We start from the raw sequence: 16068 nt of genomic DNA on the forward strand, positions 1-16068 counted from the left end.
GGTTATCACTGTGATAGGGAACAAGGTGCACTGTCTGCAGTTCTCAGGAGCTGCATCCTTGCATTAAAAATCTGCTGCAGGAATTGGAACAGGATGGAACTTCCTGACACTGACAGAGGAAAACAATGTCCTGCCTCTGCCAGCATCCCTCTCGTTTGCAACTGAACCAACACAATTTGACATTTTCAACAACTTTAAGCAGACCTGTTAGAGCTTTCCCAAAAGCTAGTTCACAGTCTGAAACAGGAAATTTTCCAGGGCAGAAAATCCCTGAGAAAACAAAAAAACTTTACTGGGCAAAACTCTGAGTGTTTGGTAAATTGTCTTCTGCAACTAAAAAATAAAGTAAAATCAAAACTTGATGGTGATCAAATTCAGCTGCTGAACCAAATAAGCCCGAGGAGCAGTGTTTGCCTGCCAGTGCATCCCAGCAGCCTTCCACTGCCACCTTGTGGGAGCAGGAGATGCTTGAGCAGCTCCGAGGAACAGGATCACAGATCAGTCCCAGCTGAATTATGCAAAATATCACTGAATATTAATAATGTATCAAAGATTTCCATTTCCTACTGAACTCACACTGCAATTTCTTAGCCAGTGGCTTTGGCTCAATTTTCAGTGTCTACTGTTCTCGGGTACAGAAAATTAAGCCTGCACAGAAACTTTTCAAATAGAAATGCCAAGGAGGTTACTTGGCTTCTTTGGCTCCTCCAACTGTCACATCCCCAGGTCAATACCGTGGAGCACAGAATTTAAATCAGACTAGTTGATTTAGTGCTGAATTAGCTCTCAGCTGTAGTGACACACAGGATCTCTACAAATATTTCAGGTACATCCTTGGCTTTAATAGCCATTTTGGGCACAGAGAAGTAGCTGAATTTGTCAAAGTTAGTAAAGCCCAGCCCCACAACATCCAGGCAGTGGCACTGGAATGGCACTGGAGCCAGGAGGTGCCATTATTGCTGTTAGACCCAGGGTGAAGCAGGTGCAGCAGGGCAGGGGTTCCCATTAGTAAGCCAAGAGGAACTGCACACACACTGGGCATGGACAGGGCTGGGGAAAAGGCAGTTTTACCTGCTGCTTGCTCCACGCTGCCAAGCTGCAGTTCTTTTACAATGCTTAGCTCAAGTGGTCCCTGCTTCCTTTCCTTGACCATTCCTGAAGGATCCTGCATGGATTCCTGCTTTTGTTAGCAGGCCAACCTACAGCCTGGGCTCCCCCGCTGAAAGCAAATGCCAAAATATCCACCCCCCTTCCCCTGAGGCCTGGGTGGATAAAGCCCTGCTGGCTGAGCATGCAGCACACACCTGCTCACCACCCCTACAGGAAACAGCACTGACCCCAGCCCACACCTCGACCTTACTCAAAATAAAAATGCTGCCTGAATTCTGATCCAGCAGGAGCAACCTCGCCTCTCCCCAACATGGACAATCCCAGGCCAGCAGAATTCCTGCCCTCCCACGTCATCTGCACCAGCGGCCTTTGAAAAAAGGGACAACTTTATCTGAAGGTGATTAAGTGCAGAGGCAGAGGCAGTGGCAGGGAAATGCTGTCACAGCAGGTGCCAGATGATCGTTCAGCTCTTCACAGCAGAGAGAAACCTCTTAACTTCTTGTTGTCCACTGTGTAGTGTGGACAGGAATACCCTGTATTCCTTCCCTTGCCTTGTAGCAGCTCCTTGCATGAGCATCCCACTGCTCTGCTTCCCCAGGGACCTTTCCCAGGAGATTAAGACCACTCAGCTTTACATCAGTCAGTGATAAGGATTATAGAATCAAATGCTATTAAAAATATGGCAGCAGTGAACTACTGCTCACAGTCCTTTCTGCCAGCTCCTCTCAAGTGAAATTTAAATACTCCTTGAATGCAAATCTCCGAGTTTAATGTTCACGGAGATCAGGGTCCTTTATTCCATTTGTCAGATCATAAGGGTTAAGGGACATATCAGGTGACACATCCATGCTCTTCCTAAAGGAGAAACACTCAGAATGCCCAGAGGACAAGAACCACGAGGTAAAAGGACTTGCCAAAAATTGTTCATCTAGCAGTACTGGTGAAGGAGGACTCAGTTATTAATATATTAATAATATATGCCACTATAATTAGCAGCTGGATCCTTAGAATGAAAAATTCCTCTTGGGAATGAAGCAGGAAACAGAAGTGTTTGTCAAACACACCTGGAATGTCAGTGAATTTCCTTCAGCTGAAAAGTATTTCTAGGGGAGACTTTAGAGGGCAAGAAGGCATGGGCTGAACAGAGCCACCAGCCCTAAAGCTGCCCAGAAAAGTCCACCTCACTCCTACTCTGGATTTGTCATGGAATCATGGAGTGGTTTGGTTTGGAAGGGACCTTAAAGCTTATCTAGTTCCACCCCCTGCCATGGGTAGGGGCAGCTTCCACTCAACCAGGTTGTTCCAAGCCCTGTTCAGCCCGGCCTTGGACACTTCCAGGGATTGGGCAGTTATGAGAGAAACTGGTCAGAATAAATTAAGAAGTAAGGAGAGAGATGAGTTTCCTGTCTCTAAGAGCATGTCTGATGGCAAGTGCTGGAACCACCCTGCTGGAACCTTCCTGAGGAACAGGAAGAACACACACAACAGCAGAATTCAGTTGTATAAACACAATGGTGGGGGGGGGGGGGGGGGGGGTGGTAAAAAAAAATCCTAATTCTTGGCAAACCAGGAGAGATTTCAAATTCAAGAGTCCTTTCAAACAGGCCACATAACTGAGAGCACAGCCTTGCCTTTCAGAAGTTCTCAAGCAAAGTGTGTCTCACCCCACGTGCCAGCTGTGGGCTGCATGGTCACATTTCCAGCTGTTCTGGGAAGTAAAAGTTCCATAAGAAGAGTACGAAAAGCTTCAGCCAGATCTCCCAGATTTTCTTTCCAGCACAGATATCTCATGGCTCAAGTGACATTCCAGTCACTTGAGTGGAATTCCAGCATGGCAGGATCTCCTGCAGCCCCTTTCTAAGCCCAGGGGACAGAGCTCTGAGCAGCCCAGGCCTGTGACACCAGGAATACTCTGCTGGGGGTTGCAGTGCAGGACCAGAGCCCTGCACTGAACCTGCACGGACAGGATGCAGAGAACTTGGGTAAGAAGCTTCTGGTGGCACTAGAGGCCGCTGTCACCCTGGATGAAGGTGGATAATCCAGCACTGGGCTCCAACCAACAGGAACCCCCATTCCACACCACCTACAGGTACACAGCAGAAATGAGAAGTGATTAGTTCTGTCCTAGGAAGAGCCGGGTCTGTGTGGGGTACGGTAGGCACAACATCCACACAGCTGCAATCCACCCTCAGCAGAGCCAGGGCTGTTTGAGTTCAGTGGACAAACACACTGACAATGGGAGACAATTTGCTTTTGGCAGGAGATCATCCAAATGGCCAGACCACACTAATCATCAGCAGCTCCAAAATTCCCAGAAAAAACCCAAAAGCAACTGCCTGGCACAAGCAGTGGCTGTGGGAGATGGCACATTTCCAGCTCACAGCATTAGCACACTGCAGTGCTGCAGAGGAGCACCGGGAGGCTGGGATGTGCAGCAGGACTCACAGAACACACGTGGCAGTGTCAGGAGGCTGGGATGTGCAGCAGGACACACAGAACACACGTGGCAGTGTCAGGAGGCTGGGATGTGCAGCAGGACACACAGAAGGCTGGGATCTGCAGCAGGACTCACAGAAGGCTGGGATGTGCAGCAGGACTCACAGAACACACATGGCAGTGTTAGGAGGCTGGGATGTGCAGCAGGACTCACAGAAGGCTGGGATGTGCAGCAGGGCTCACAGAACACACATGGCAGTGTCAGGAGGCTGGGATGTCCAGCAGGACACACAGAAGGCTGGGATGTGCAGCAGGGCTCACAGAAGGCTGGGATGTGCAGCAGGACTCACAGAACACACATGGCAGTGTTAGGAGGCTGGGATGTGCAGCAGGACACACAGAACACATGTGGCAGCAGCCAGGCCCCAGCCCTGACCGGGCACAGCTGGCACCATGTGGCATTGCATGCCCCAAGCAGATCTCTGCTCCACTGCCCCTCTGCTGTTGTTCCTTCCTCCCCCTGTAATTTACACTATTTTCCAGCATTTACTGGAGCCTGACCAATTCAGCAGGAAAACAAGGAGCAGGTGAATCACCATGGGTCAAACTGTGGTGGGGCAGGGTAAGGCTTATTGGCCACCACAGGATGCAAACCAGCACTCCAGAGCACTATGCCAGTCGTTCATTCCCAGCCCTAAGAAACCTCTTCTGCTTTAACCTTTTGGCTTCACACAGATAATTTTAAGGCCACAAGTTCGGAGATATCCCTGTGATCTAAAATTAGATGATCAGGCTGTTTATGTTTTTGTTGCTAAGAGCAAGCTGGTGCTTTGGAAACACCGAAGCAGCCCAAGCACTCCTGCAACAGCTGCCATTGGGAACTGAAATCCATACAGCACTGCCCTGACAACTGTTTGCCATTTGCCTTTTTTTTTTTACTGGAATTTGTCTCCTTCCCTAATAAGCTTTTCCTGTTTAGGTGACTTCTCCTGTCTCCCTGGGTCCATGTGTCCTAGTTCCAATGTGCAGGTAGCTCCCAGTCACTTTATCCCACTGTGAGGACATACATTCATCAGTAAGGTTTCCTCCCCCATGAGCACAATGGATAATTTCTGGGCTTTTTTCCTCTCAGTAGTTTCAAAGCATCAATTAAAGGTGGGAGGAATTTTCTGGTGTTTTCTCTTTACATTACCATAATTCACAGGAGATGGTTCTCTAATAAAAATGCAGGAGACAAAGAGATCTTCTGTATTATTTATAGAAACAGATTTGGCAGTAAATGCCAATGCAGTAATATTAATGGATGCTTTTCTGGACATCTACAAGTAACTATCCCAGTCTAGTTCTTTATTTGCAGACAATGCCAGAAGTCTGGGGGGACCTTGAGCAGCCCACTTCTGCAGGGAAAAACCTGCTTCTGCAACTTGATTCTGGGCTTGCTAAAATGGAGAGACCATTGTGAAAGGTCTTTAGTGAGAACTGAGAGCACAATACTCACTCTGTCCTCTTGCACAACCTCACTGGGCACTGGCAGTGTCTTTTGGCAGCTCATCTCGATTCAATTGCAAATGACCCCAAGCCAAGTGACCTCCAGCTACACAACAGGAGCACACAGAGGCACTTCCAGGACTAACCCAAATGTTTTCACACCAAAGATACCCTGCACTGGCTAGAGCAAACTGTCCCTGCTCACAAAGCTGATGAACGTGGCTCCTCATGAGTGTTTTAATACCTTCCAAGTGTTCCCTGTGCAAGCTCTGGGAAAAAAAAATCCCAAGCAGCATTACAAGTTTGAGTATTTTCCAACAGCACAGCCCAACTTGCTTGGATGTGCAGCAGTTCAGCCCCAGCACCTTTAGCCCTGTAAGCTGATAATTCCCATTATTGCTTTTGCCATCATTCAGCCTCAGGCCATTTAAGATGTGTCAGAGCACTATCTGCACTCAGGAAGGGTTGTATTTCAATAAATCACTATGACAGTTTGGAAGAATCCAAGCACTGGGTACTCTGCATGAACTCAGTGCTGGTTAGAAACACTCAGTTCATCACTGCATTTTGTTTATGACTATTTGCTTTCACTGATGCCATTAGAAGAGACAGGTTTTGGAAAAGTTAACCTGTTTGCAAGAAGAATATATGGATCATTTCATACTCTGTAATTAATGCATAGGGTAGAGCTCCTTTGAAAAGAGCTCTGTCTCCCCAGGTTTGTATTTCCCCAGTCTGAAAATAGCACCATGTGATAAGAAAGAGACACCACCAGCTGGAGTCAGAGTCATTCCCACTGCTGCTACTGCTGGAACAGCCTCAGCTGCACATGGCAGTCTCCTACCTCTGGCCTTTCCAGTGAACCAAAGCCACACCTGCTGCTGGAGTCCATCTCCTACTGTGTCACACACCTACACGCCCCAGGAATGTGTGTTTTCTCCCAGTAACTGTAAAGGGAATCTGGGGGACCTGTGTTGCACAGACATTTCCATCAGGGCATAAGTAAACACAGCTGAGCTGAATCAGAGGGACAGACTTTATCTGAATGTATCTCAGTGCAATGTTCTTTTTAGGATGGAATTCATTTTACAGAAGCCACTGTGAGTGGACACACTCTGCTGTGTGTCCCTGCAAACACACTGGGATGGGCTGAGATTAGGAGCTGAGATTAGTACTGAAGAAAAAGGCTGAGATGCCTGAGAGACAAGTAGAAAATTATGAAACTAAATTTAACCTACAAGCCAGTGATGATTCAGTTCAAAACCTGCGACAGAGCAGGGACAGCAGCCTGGGAACTGCATGGAACACCTAAAAACCAGTTCTTACACCCCCACCATCACCACCATGTGAGAGCTGCCCACGTGGAGGGCCAGCAGAGCCCAGTCCTCACTGACCTTCTGCGCTCCCTGGCCTCCTCAGCCGAGAGGTCCTTCCCCGGGGCGGAGGCAGCCCCGGCATTCCCGGTGCCGTTGGCAGCGCCGAGCACAGCATGGTTTGTGATTACACCTAGAGGGGTGCTGCCACAGCTGCCCTCTGTGTTTTTCTCTACAGCAGAATCACTTTGTTGCCTGAAAGGGGCTCTGAAATAGAGAAGACATATGGAAAGCAAAGCAAGTGAACTCCAGTGCTGACCAAGTCCAACCTCCTCGACGGAGCATGGACGGTTCATCCTCCTCGCTTTACACTCATATGTTTGTAGAGAACAGCCATAGTAAAATGAATTTTACAAAATTTGGAGAAGAATGAGCAGGAGGAATTATTAGCCTTCACATCCCTGTTAGTAGCAAAAATGATCAGACAATGTACCTGGTGAAAAAGCAGAAGGAAGGAACTCCAAGAGCTTGTACACTGAGCACCCGAGGGCAGCCTGAGCACGCGCTGTGTCACAGGGACAGAGGGCACAAGGGACACACTGAGGGCTGTCACCTGCCTGCCAGCCACACCCACCACTGGGACTGTCCAACACCACCATCCTGGGATTGCTTATCATTGTGGAATTGCTTATCAGCACGTCCCATGTGGAAGCACACCTCCAATCCCTAATCCACTCCAGAACTTCCAACCCAAACGCTGACTTTTGGAGCGTTGTCTCTGGGAGCCATTACCTGGTGCTGTGGAGGGCTGGAGCAGGAGTGTTCACACCGAGAGAGGTGGGGCAGCAAGAGACAGGTTGCCACGGGGTGCCCGGGGAGGTAGATGAGCCAATGGCAGTGGGTGAGGTAGCTAGAGATGGACTGGCTGAAATGTAGGGACTGCTCAGGTCACTACTTCTACCAAAGGAAGCACTGTAAAACATCACAAAACCACGTCCTTCAGAGCACAGTAAATACTCAACAGCACATCCCACAGCTGAGCTGGCAGCTGGGAAGGGAGCAGGTACCACAGGGCAGCAAAACGTGTGCAAGGAGATCAGAGAGCAGAGGAGCTGTTGCTGGTTGCCCACACAGGCCAGTGCCAGCAGAGCCCTGCTTAGCTAAGCCCAGCTCAGTTCCAGCAAGAGAATAATGGCGTGGGGGTGAGCTGGGGAGGATCAGGGAAGGAAAAAAACCTGCTGCAGTGAAAGCAGGGCATATGGAGCACCCTGTGCCCTGGGGAAAGGCAGGGGCAAGGATGAGGATGCTTAAAGCAGCAAATGAGAGAGTGACAAAAGCTGGGCTGGCTGCATGACCCCTGAGGATGTCCAGGACTTCCAGTTTTAAGAACTTATTTCCAGTGGCTTAATGTTTTGGCAAAGATGATCAGTTCAGACTTTAACTCTCTTTAAGACAGGTTTGGCACAAACTGTATTTCTGGAAAATAGTTAGCACAGCTGTCCAAAAATATTCAAGAATGAGTAAGGGAAATAATATTTTGCCAGTTTAAAGCAAGCCCTGAAAACCAATCTTACTGAAAAGCTGTATTTTTGTTCATATTTTGGAGAAGATGGAGGAGGAAAGAAAAAGGGCTCTTGTACAAGGATGGACCCTTTCACTTTTTCAAAGAAAATCCAGCCTAGAGGGAGAGAAAATCCACCCTAATGGGACAGAAAATCCATTCTAGTAGGAAAAGCTGCATATCTCTGAAAACAGACTTGATGAAGTCTGGCAGAATCTCCTTCTCACACATGTCCAAGCCCTGCACACACGCTGCTCACTGCCTGCACAGAGCAGTCCAGTGGCTCCTAGGGCCCTGCCACACCTTTCCCAGCATCTGGCATGCCAGGTTGCTACTGGTCAGACTGGACTGTCTGAAAGATCAAAGGCTAGCAGGGCTGGCTCTCACCTTCTGCTCCTAATGGCTCCCAAGGCAGGGCACATGGACCAAAGTGGTTGCACAGGAATAAAAGCTGACCTAGAGGAAAGAAGCAGGCCAGGACAGAGCTGCAGGTTTTAGGGAAAGCCAGGGAATGAAACTGGAAGTCAACTGTAGAGTAAGAATCCAGAGAGCAGCCCAAGGCTGAAACAGCACTGGGAAGGGGCAGGAGCACAGCCAAGGACAGGAGGCCAGAGAAAGGATCCAGTCCTGTTCACCCAGGCACCCAATTTACAAGCCAGTTTTACATGCCAAGGCCCCCAGCAAGCCCAGCATGAGCAGCTGGTCCCTGGGGAGCCAAAGGGGACAAGAGAGCATCCTGGAAGGCCTCCACAGGGAGCAACCTCCCATTTGGGCTCCCCAGATGATGGCTGCCTGCCATATCCAGGTCACACAGGAACAAGCAAGTCATTGTCACCAGGTAGCAACCTCTGCCAGACTCTAAACAGAGCTTTCTCTGGAATGCTCCATGCCTGGAGCATGCAGGAGCAGGAAGTCCTGTTGGAAGCAAGTCCCTCCCTTCCTGGCTCTCTGCTCCAGAGGGAAAAGCCAAGGCCTGGAGATGGGCTGGGAGGTGGGTGGGAGTGGGAAGAGGAGCCCTGCTGAGGTGGGAGTGTGGAGCAAGGGCAGTGGAGCTGCATAAATGAGTGTTGTGAGGAGAGGAGGGCAGAGGAGCCTGTGTCTGGGGAGGGTAGGAGAGGATCAGCAGGGGAAAAGGTGATGGCAACCCTGGGGGAACAGAGTTGATGTGGCACCATCCTAGGAGAGCCCAAGGCAGAGAGGCTGGGGCACAAGGGTGGTTGCAAGAGAGAGAAGGAACTTGGTCAGGAAGGGAGGATGCAGGAGGGTTATCAAAAAAGCCCTGCCAAGGATTGTTTTTCAGAAGGGAAAGGCAATGGGTGAGGATGGAAGCAGCACCAGGTGCCTGGGAGAGCAGTGATGTGGGGGATAAGAGGAAAGGAGGAGGAGGAATGGAAGAAGAGGGCACAGGGATGGCATTGTGCCAGCTCCAACACACATGGGCAGAGAAATGTGGTGCTGGGGCAGCAGGAACAGCCTCCTCCTCCAAAGGGAGCCAAGGCACTGCCAGCTCTGTGGGAATCCACCTCCCAGCCTGTCCCCTGCATGGGTGGCACTGCACAGTGTGAGGAGCACTCCAAGGCATTACTCCATTGTTCACATTTGATCTGAACTGGACCAGAAAATTGCAATATAAAGGTTAGCCAGGGAATCCTGTTAATTAACAGCTGTATCCATAGGAGTCTGTGAAAGGGAGGACTATGAAATTATGCTGAATAATTCAACGTCAGAAATAAAAAAAGGCACTGACACACTGCTCCTCATTCTCTAACATTATCACAACAGAACCATCAGGGAATGAGCAAAGAAATGTAAAGCAACATTTCAAAACAATAAAAAAAACAAAAAAAACTACTTCTGACTTTAAGAAATACTTTAAAGGCATTAAAAACTTTTACTTCAGAACCTTCACACTCCTAAAAAGCTTCCACATGTGGTAATAAAAAAGGTTTGCACAAAGCACATAACTATTCTTTAAACACACTGCCATGGGGTGTTGCAGAGATCAAACTGGGATTTGGGTATGGAAGTTGGCTGCAGTGGTGGCTATTAAGAACAATGGTTAAATATAACCCCTGGCTCCTCGATTCCTGATTGCTGGAAGCAAGGAGAGCATGGGAGGTAGCAAACTGCTCTGAAGTTATCCTGGCTCTTGCAACTTCTCCTTCAAAACCAGATACTGTCAGCAACAGTCTGGGCTGCAGGGACTGCTGTCCTGGCTCACTGCAATGGCTTTTATGTGACCAGAACCAGCAAGGAGGTATTTGCAGAAATGTGAAATGAAGGAGAAACTGTGTGGCTGAAGGATTTCATTCCAGTGTGAGCCCTTCCTGGGAGGCAGCACTTCTGGCTGATGTCAAAGGCAGGATGCTGAACAAATCCAACCTGCTATGCCAGTTTTCCTCCACATCCTTTCATTTACAGTCCAAGTGACCTGGATTTTTGAAGGCCAGTACACACTAAAATGGACACCAGGATATTAGAGCAGGGTTCTGTAGATTTCTGGGCCAGTGGCACACACAGAGAAAGCAGGACAACTGCCAGTACCACAACAGAGAGAGCATCAATATATGCTTCAACCAAAGCTGAAGAACATTTGTAACATTGCTGCAAGTTATTTTATTCCCTTTTATTTAAAAAAAAGGGGGAAAAAAAGAAAAACCCAGCTTTTCCCCCGTCTTAAGATGATCTGCTGCTGCTGTTCATTCTATGTTTGGGGTGTCACACAAAGAACTTAAAGAACATAACTTAGGGTTAGAAGGGATATTGGGAAGGAATTGCTCCCTGTGAGGCTGGTGAGGCCCTGGCACAGGTTGCCCGGAGCAGCTGTGGCTGCCCCATGCCTGGAAGTGTCCAAGGCCAGGTTTGTGGAAGGTGTCCCTGCTCATAGCAGGGGGTGGAAGGAGATGGGATTTAAGGTCCCCTCCAACCCAAAGTCTGTGATTTTTATGGAGATCAGTCAAATGCTGAGGCAAAGGGGAGCTGCAGATGTGTACAGTCATCCCCTCAGTGACATCCAAGCATGTCATATTCCCTTGAATTCTTCCTCTCCAAGAAGAAGCTTTCAACCATTTGGAGCTGGGTTGAGAGTTTTGCTAATACTTGGAAATGACAAAATGCTTATGTTTAACCAGGTTCCTTTTCTCATCTTAGGGGTGGATGCACAAGGCTGGAGAAATCAAAAGTTCAATACAATTGTATTCAATTTCTCTGTGCTCTCCTACAGAAAACTATATGGGACAAAGGTCTAATTGATCATGGTTTTACTGTTTGTATATGAAATGCAAACCCATTGATCTCTCCTTTAAAAGCACATTTATTCCTACCTGACAAAGCTATTCTCTGTACCTGCATGTGAACCAGTCACCCTCTTATGAAAGGGCAAAATTCAGCCTTTATAACAAGAACTCATTATTAGTGACCTCCCAATGCAGCCTAAACCTTCCCCACTCTCTGTACAGTTTAACCAAGGAAATACAGTACAACTGTGTGAGTGCAACACTAAATCTGGTGCAGGATTAGCTGGGATAAACCAGCAATGTTTGTAAGATTGCCTGGGGGTGACTGGGCTGTCCCTCAGCTCAGGGAGCAGCACAGGTGTGCCAGCTGCAAGGGACAAAAGTTTTCCAATGTAATCAGCTGCAGCTTGTCAGACCAGCTTCAGAGAGACAAGCCATGGAGGCTGGGCTGTCATCACGTCCCAGGATAGCTGTGAAGTCACCAGAATGGAGCAGCAGAGCAGAAGCTCCTGCTTGAAGGGGCAGCTTCACCTTTTGTGGCAATGAATCCGTATGTGCTCAGCAACTGGCCACACACATCCTTGAGCACCACTTACCTCCACAGAAACAGCACAAACACTGGAACAAATTGCCTCTTCCCAAGTATCTCAAGCAATTGTTCTGACTGAGGACAATTATTTAGTTCAGGGTGTAGAATCTCGTGAAACTCAATCTAAAACCTTGGCTATTGCTGCTGTTGTCCTTAAGCAGAAACACAATGGCTTTGCAGTGTGACATGTTTATTACAGGATGTTTTCATGCTCTTCAGTATCAGCTGAAATAAAAGTGAGGTGCTGGCACTGCTGATCCTCCTGCTCACATGAAAACCCAGCAATGCCCTGCTTGCTTACCAGAGCAGGGCACTGCTCCAGCTCACTCAGAGAGAGCCCTGAGGTGGCACCTCAAGGACACCGAGGCTCTGCCTCCCAAGGGAGTCCAGGACACTGCAGTTACAGGAGTTCTGCCTGGAATTGCCTTCCTGCTTCTTCCTGGCTCCTTTACCAATAATCAGCCTCTACAACTTCACACACACTGTGAACAAACTGCTTCCTTACTGCCTTACAAAACAACAGTGGAAACATCAGTTTCACTCCTTAGCAAGTGCTGTACATCATGCACGAGATCACTGCCACTTTCTGATAATACTATAAACATGGACTAATATAAACCAAAATTAGAGAAAAGCTATAACTTACCAAGAGCTACCTGAGCAATGCTTTTGGACTCTTATTACATTAATCTGTTTTATGATCAATTTTGGTTTTATTCTCTAACCGTAACATCAGCATTAAACAGAGAAAAATTTGCATTTGAATTATGTGAAAAAGAGTATTTAAATTCAGTACAGCAATTTGCAAATTAATAAAAATTATAGCCTTTAAAAACACTATTTAGCATGACAAATATAAAAAATCTTTTCTTTCCTGCTCTCAGCAGAAGAGGGTCTCAAGGCCAGTTACAAGATGCAGGAGGCTGAGGTGTGGGAGGCATGTTTAGAGTGGTTCTGACTGCCTGAGAACCCATGGAAGACAGAACATACCTTTTCAAGTAGGTGGATACATAGGTAGTGGGTGCACCAGAGTGGGGAGCTTCGTTTCCCTTTGGCTCGTCCCTCCAGGGCTGCCGGGTGTAGGAGCCACTCCTCACCAGGTTCACAGCAGATTCCCTGCAGCAGCACAGAGCACAGGCTTGGCTTAGAAAAACCTCTGGAGTCTGCTTTTGGTTCCTTCACAGTTTCACAACACAGATCCTTCCCTTACACCTACGTGCTTCATTGTTCAGGTGACACAGCTCAGAGAAACACCTGCTCTGGCCTTAACATCAGCTCCTGCTCTTGCCAGCTCACTTAAGAACCACAGATGATGTAATGTTTTGCATAAAGAGGAACAAGATCCTTTTTAGTCAGAAAACTTGCAAATGAAATTCAGATTGTCCATAAAAGTAATTTAACATATTAAATAGTGTCATTTAATATTCTCACTGCTGTCTGTATCAAACAACAAGGTATAAATGGGCAGATATTGGAACTGCAGGGCAGCTTTTATTCTTCAAGTTATCCAGGCAAAGACAAAAGCAATTCAGCACAGCAAAGCCTTTCACAAAATCATTAGGCTTGGAAAAGTCCTCTAAGATCATTGAGTCCAACAATTAACCCAGCACTACCAGGTCAACCACAAAATCATGAAGCAGAAAACAACAAACAAAATATTTATAGCATCTAAAGCTACTTGACAAGTTACCAAGAAATTCCTAGTAGTCCTTTTTACCCTGGTTATCTGAAAACAGGGCTCTTTCCCTAATGCTAATGCACACTCTGACAGTGTATCCTGCTCTCTGCTGGTGCTGGACAGGACCTGGAGCTTGCAATGCAGCACTAATCCATTCCCCTATCAGCAAGCAATTATTTCTCATTTCCAGTTGTCATGCCTAGACTGATGCTCTCTCAAGACACCTGTGGGTTCCAGAAAGGAAAACCCAAATGTTTTGAAAGGAAAGAATATTAGGGAAAAATCTGTACTACACAGCATGCCTGGGCACCATCCGTTCCTGAAGGTCAGTACTGCTCAGCCAGTCCAACTCCACCCAGAAAAGGACACTGAGCTCCTACAGTGGGATGTGCCACTCACAGCAACCTCTGCCAAAGCTTCTTGAGCTGATCAACAGACACAAACTGTCTGTAAAACTCTGGATCTCAGAGACTGCCTGAGAGTGAACAAGAACACAGTGGGGAGGTTCCAGCAAAAGATCAGCAAAGATTCTCAAGCTGTGTTGAAATTCTCTCAGGGTGTCATCTGCCACAGCTCCTGCCCAACAATTACAGCTCATGGCCACTGCTCTGCATGTGCTTTTCCTCCTCTGTTGGGGAAGTAGCTGGAATTGAGGCTAAGGTCAAATTTTACTCCTTCTAGTACAAACTGAATCATAGAATGGCCAGGGTTGGAAGGGACCTTAAAGCTCATCCTGTCCTACTACCTGCCCAGGCAAGGACACCTTCCACCTGCCCAGGTCGCTCCAAGCCCCATCCAACCTGGCCTTAGACATTTAAAGGCTTGGGGCAGCCACAGCTGCTCTGGGTAACCTGTGGCAGGGCCTGCCTACCCTCACAGCCAAGAATTCCTCCCCATTATCCCATCTAACTCTGCCCTCTGGCAGTGGGAAGCCATTCCCCCATGTTCTGGCACTCCAGGACCTTGTCCAAAGTTCCTCTCCAGCTCTCTGGGAGCTCCTTTAGGCACTGGAAGGCCCCTGAAGAAGCTGCTAGTAGAGATCAGCTCCTCAAATACATCTGGAATTCCTGGACATACACACACCATTTACACCATGGTTAGGACCAGGGGCATTTACACACACTGACTGTAAAAACAGCCATGCAATGAAACAGTTCCTACATGGCAGAGTTCACAAGCTCAAGTGAATCTCAAGTGACAGAGGTGTGAACAAAGGGATTGAAGGTGACTGCTGAGCAAGTGACAACTACAAGTGCAGGTGGCAGCTACAAAATGAGGCACTTGCATATTAAAAGGAAAAAGGATCCATAAATCTGATTGCCTGGATGGAGCCTGTGCCTGTGTGAGTACAGGGTGGAGGAACCAGTCTGCTGATTCCTGCTCACCTAAATGAAAACCAATGTACCAGAACTTTTATAGACAGAGCTTGCTCTTGATGTTGTGAATTCCTGTGTACTTGAGACTGCTGAGAAAATATACAGAGCATGACTACAGAAAAATTATATTCCAGAAGTACTATTGACAGAAGGGAAGCTGAGCATTAACTTCAGCCAGTCTCACCTGTTTTCTTTTTCTTCTGTATCACTCGTACTGCTCAGTCTTCTGGGGACTATGGTGGCAAGATAACTCTTGTTGTCTCTGTCCTGGTGAAGCGAAAGAGGAACTTCAGCTACACATCTCTTACCCTTCCAGCACATTCAGTGGTAAATAAATTCATGTTCAAATTTCTTCAACTAAGAAAGCATTCTCCTACCGCTGGTTTAAAGCAACTTCTTGCTTCTCTAATGTTGCTTAAAGCAACATGCCACAGCATAGGAATATCAGTTCTGAAAGGAATTTCCTGATGACCAGTGAATAAAAGCATCTTCTAACTTAGAGAATAACTTGTCAATCACAGAATCAGAGAACTGGTTTGGGTTGGAAGGGATCTTTAGGCCACTAGACCAGAGCTCCACCCAAGGTGGCCCTGAATACCTCCAGGGAAGAGGCATCTCTACCCATGGGCAGAAAAGTTACAGTTACTGAATAGGTGGGATGGGATTTACAAATGCAGCTGGTGGATAGAGGAGGAATCCATATAAATGATGTAGAAGGAGACTCTCCACTGCAGGTATGTGCTGTTGTCTGGATTGGACATTTTCTGTTAAAGAACAGGCTGTGCCAGACTGGCAGCCCCTGTTCAGTGGCTGGTCCAAACTGAGTAGGAATTAGGCCAAAGGGGCACCAAGCTCCAGTTCTCCAGGAGAAACAACTGACAGGAGGAAAATATTTTTCAAAAGAAAAAGAAGGTAAGAATGAAAGAGACCCTTGTTTGTTATGGATACAAACCCCAGCAATAACTCAAAGGGAAAGGGGTTTACACCTGTGGGGTGAAGTGGATACAGTGAAATATCCTTGCTGAAAGCCAAACCTTTTCCTTGTTGTCCAAGAGTGCAGAAATCCGAGGGCTGGATGAGGAGCGATAGATGGAAGAAGTTTTATCCCTCTGTGCCTCACGAGTGGCAGTGACTTCACTCAGCATGTTGTGGCTGCCAGTCTTCCTCAGGCCCAGCCGCCACGACGAGGGCGACTCATCCTTCTGCTCATCGGACTTGCTGAGCCAACTGAACTGTGGAAGAGAAAATGGAACATTTGGAAAAAGGAAGAGCACTGCAAGG

At 47.6% G+C, this 16068-nt stretch overlaps 1 protein-coding gene across 1 annotated transcript in view; it reads right to left on the minus strand.

Moving 5' to 3' along the window:
* PPP1R12B (protein phosphatase 1 regulatory subunit 12B) overlaps positions 1–16068 on the minus strand; it is a 132170-nt gene that overhangs the window by 58392 nt on the left and 57710 nt on the right. Inside the window, exons 10-13 of the mRNA XM_054648839.2 lie at positions 15822–16019; positions 14972–15054; positions 12724–12849; positions 6429–6614 (exon numbers count right to left, since the gene is read on the minus strand). Of these exons, the coding sequence (XP_054504814.1) occupies positions 6429–6614; positions 12724–12849; positions 14972–15054; positions 15822–16019 (593 nt within the window). The remainder of the gene's footprint in view (positions 1–6428; positions 6615–12723; positions 12850–14971; positions 15055–15821; positions 16020–16068) is intronic.

Source organism: Agelaius phoeniceus, chromosome 25, assembly GCF_051311805.1.
Source record: "Agelaius phoeniceus isolate bAgePho1 chromosome 25, bAgePho1.hap1, whole genome shotgun sequence".
NCBI lineage: Eukaryota > Metazoa > Chordata > Aves > Passeriformes > Icteridae > Agelaius > Agelaius phoeniceus.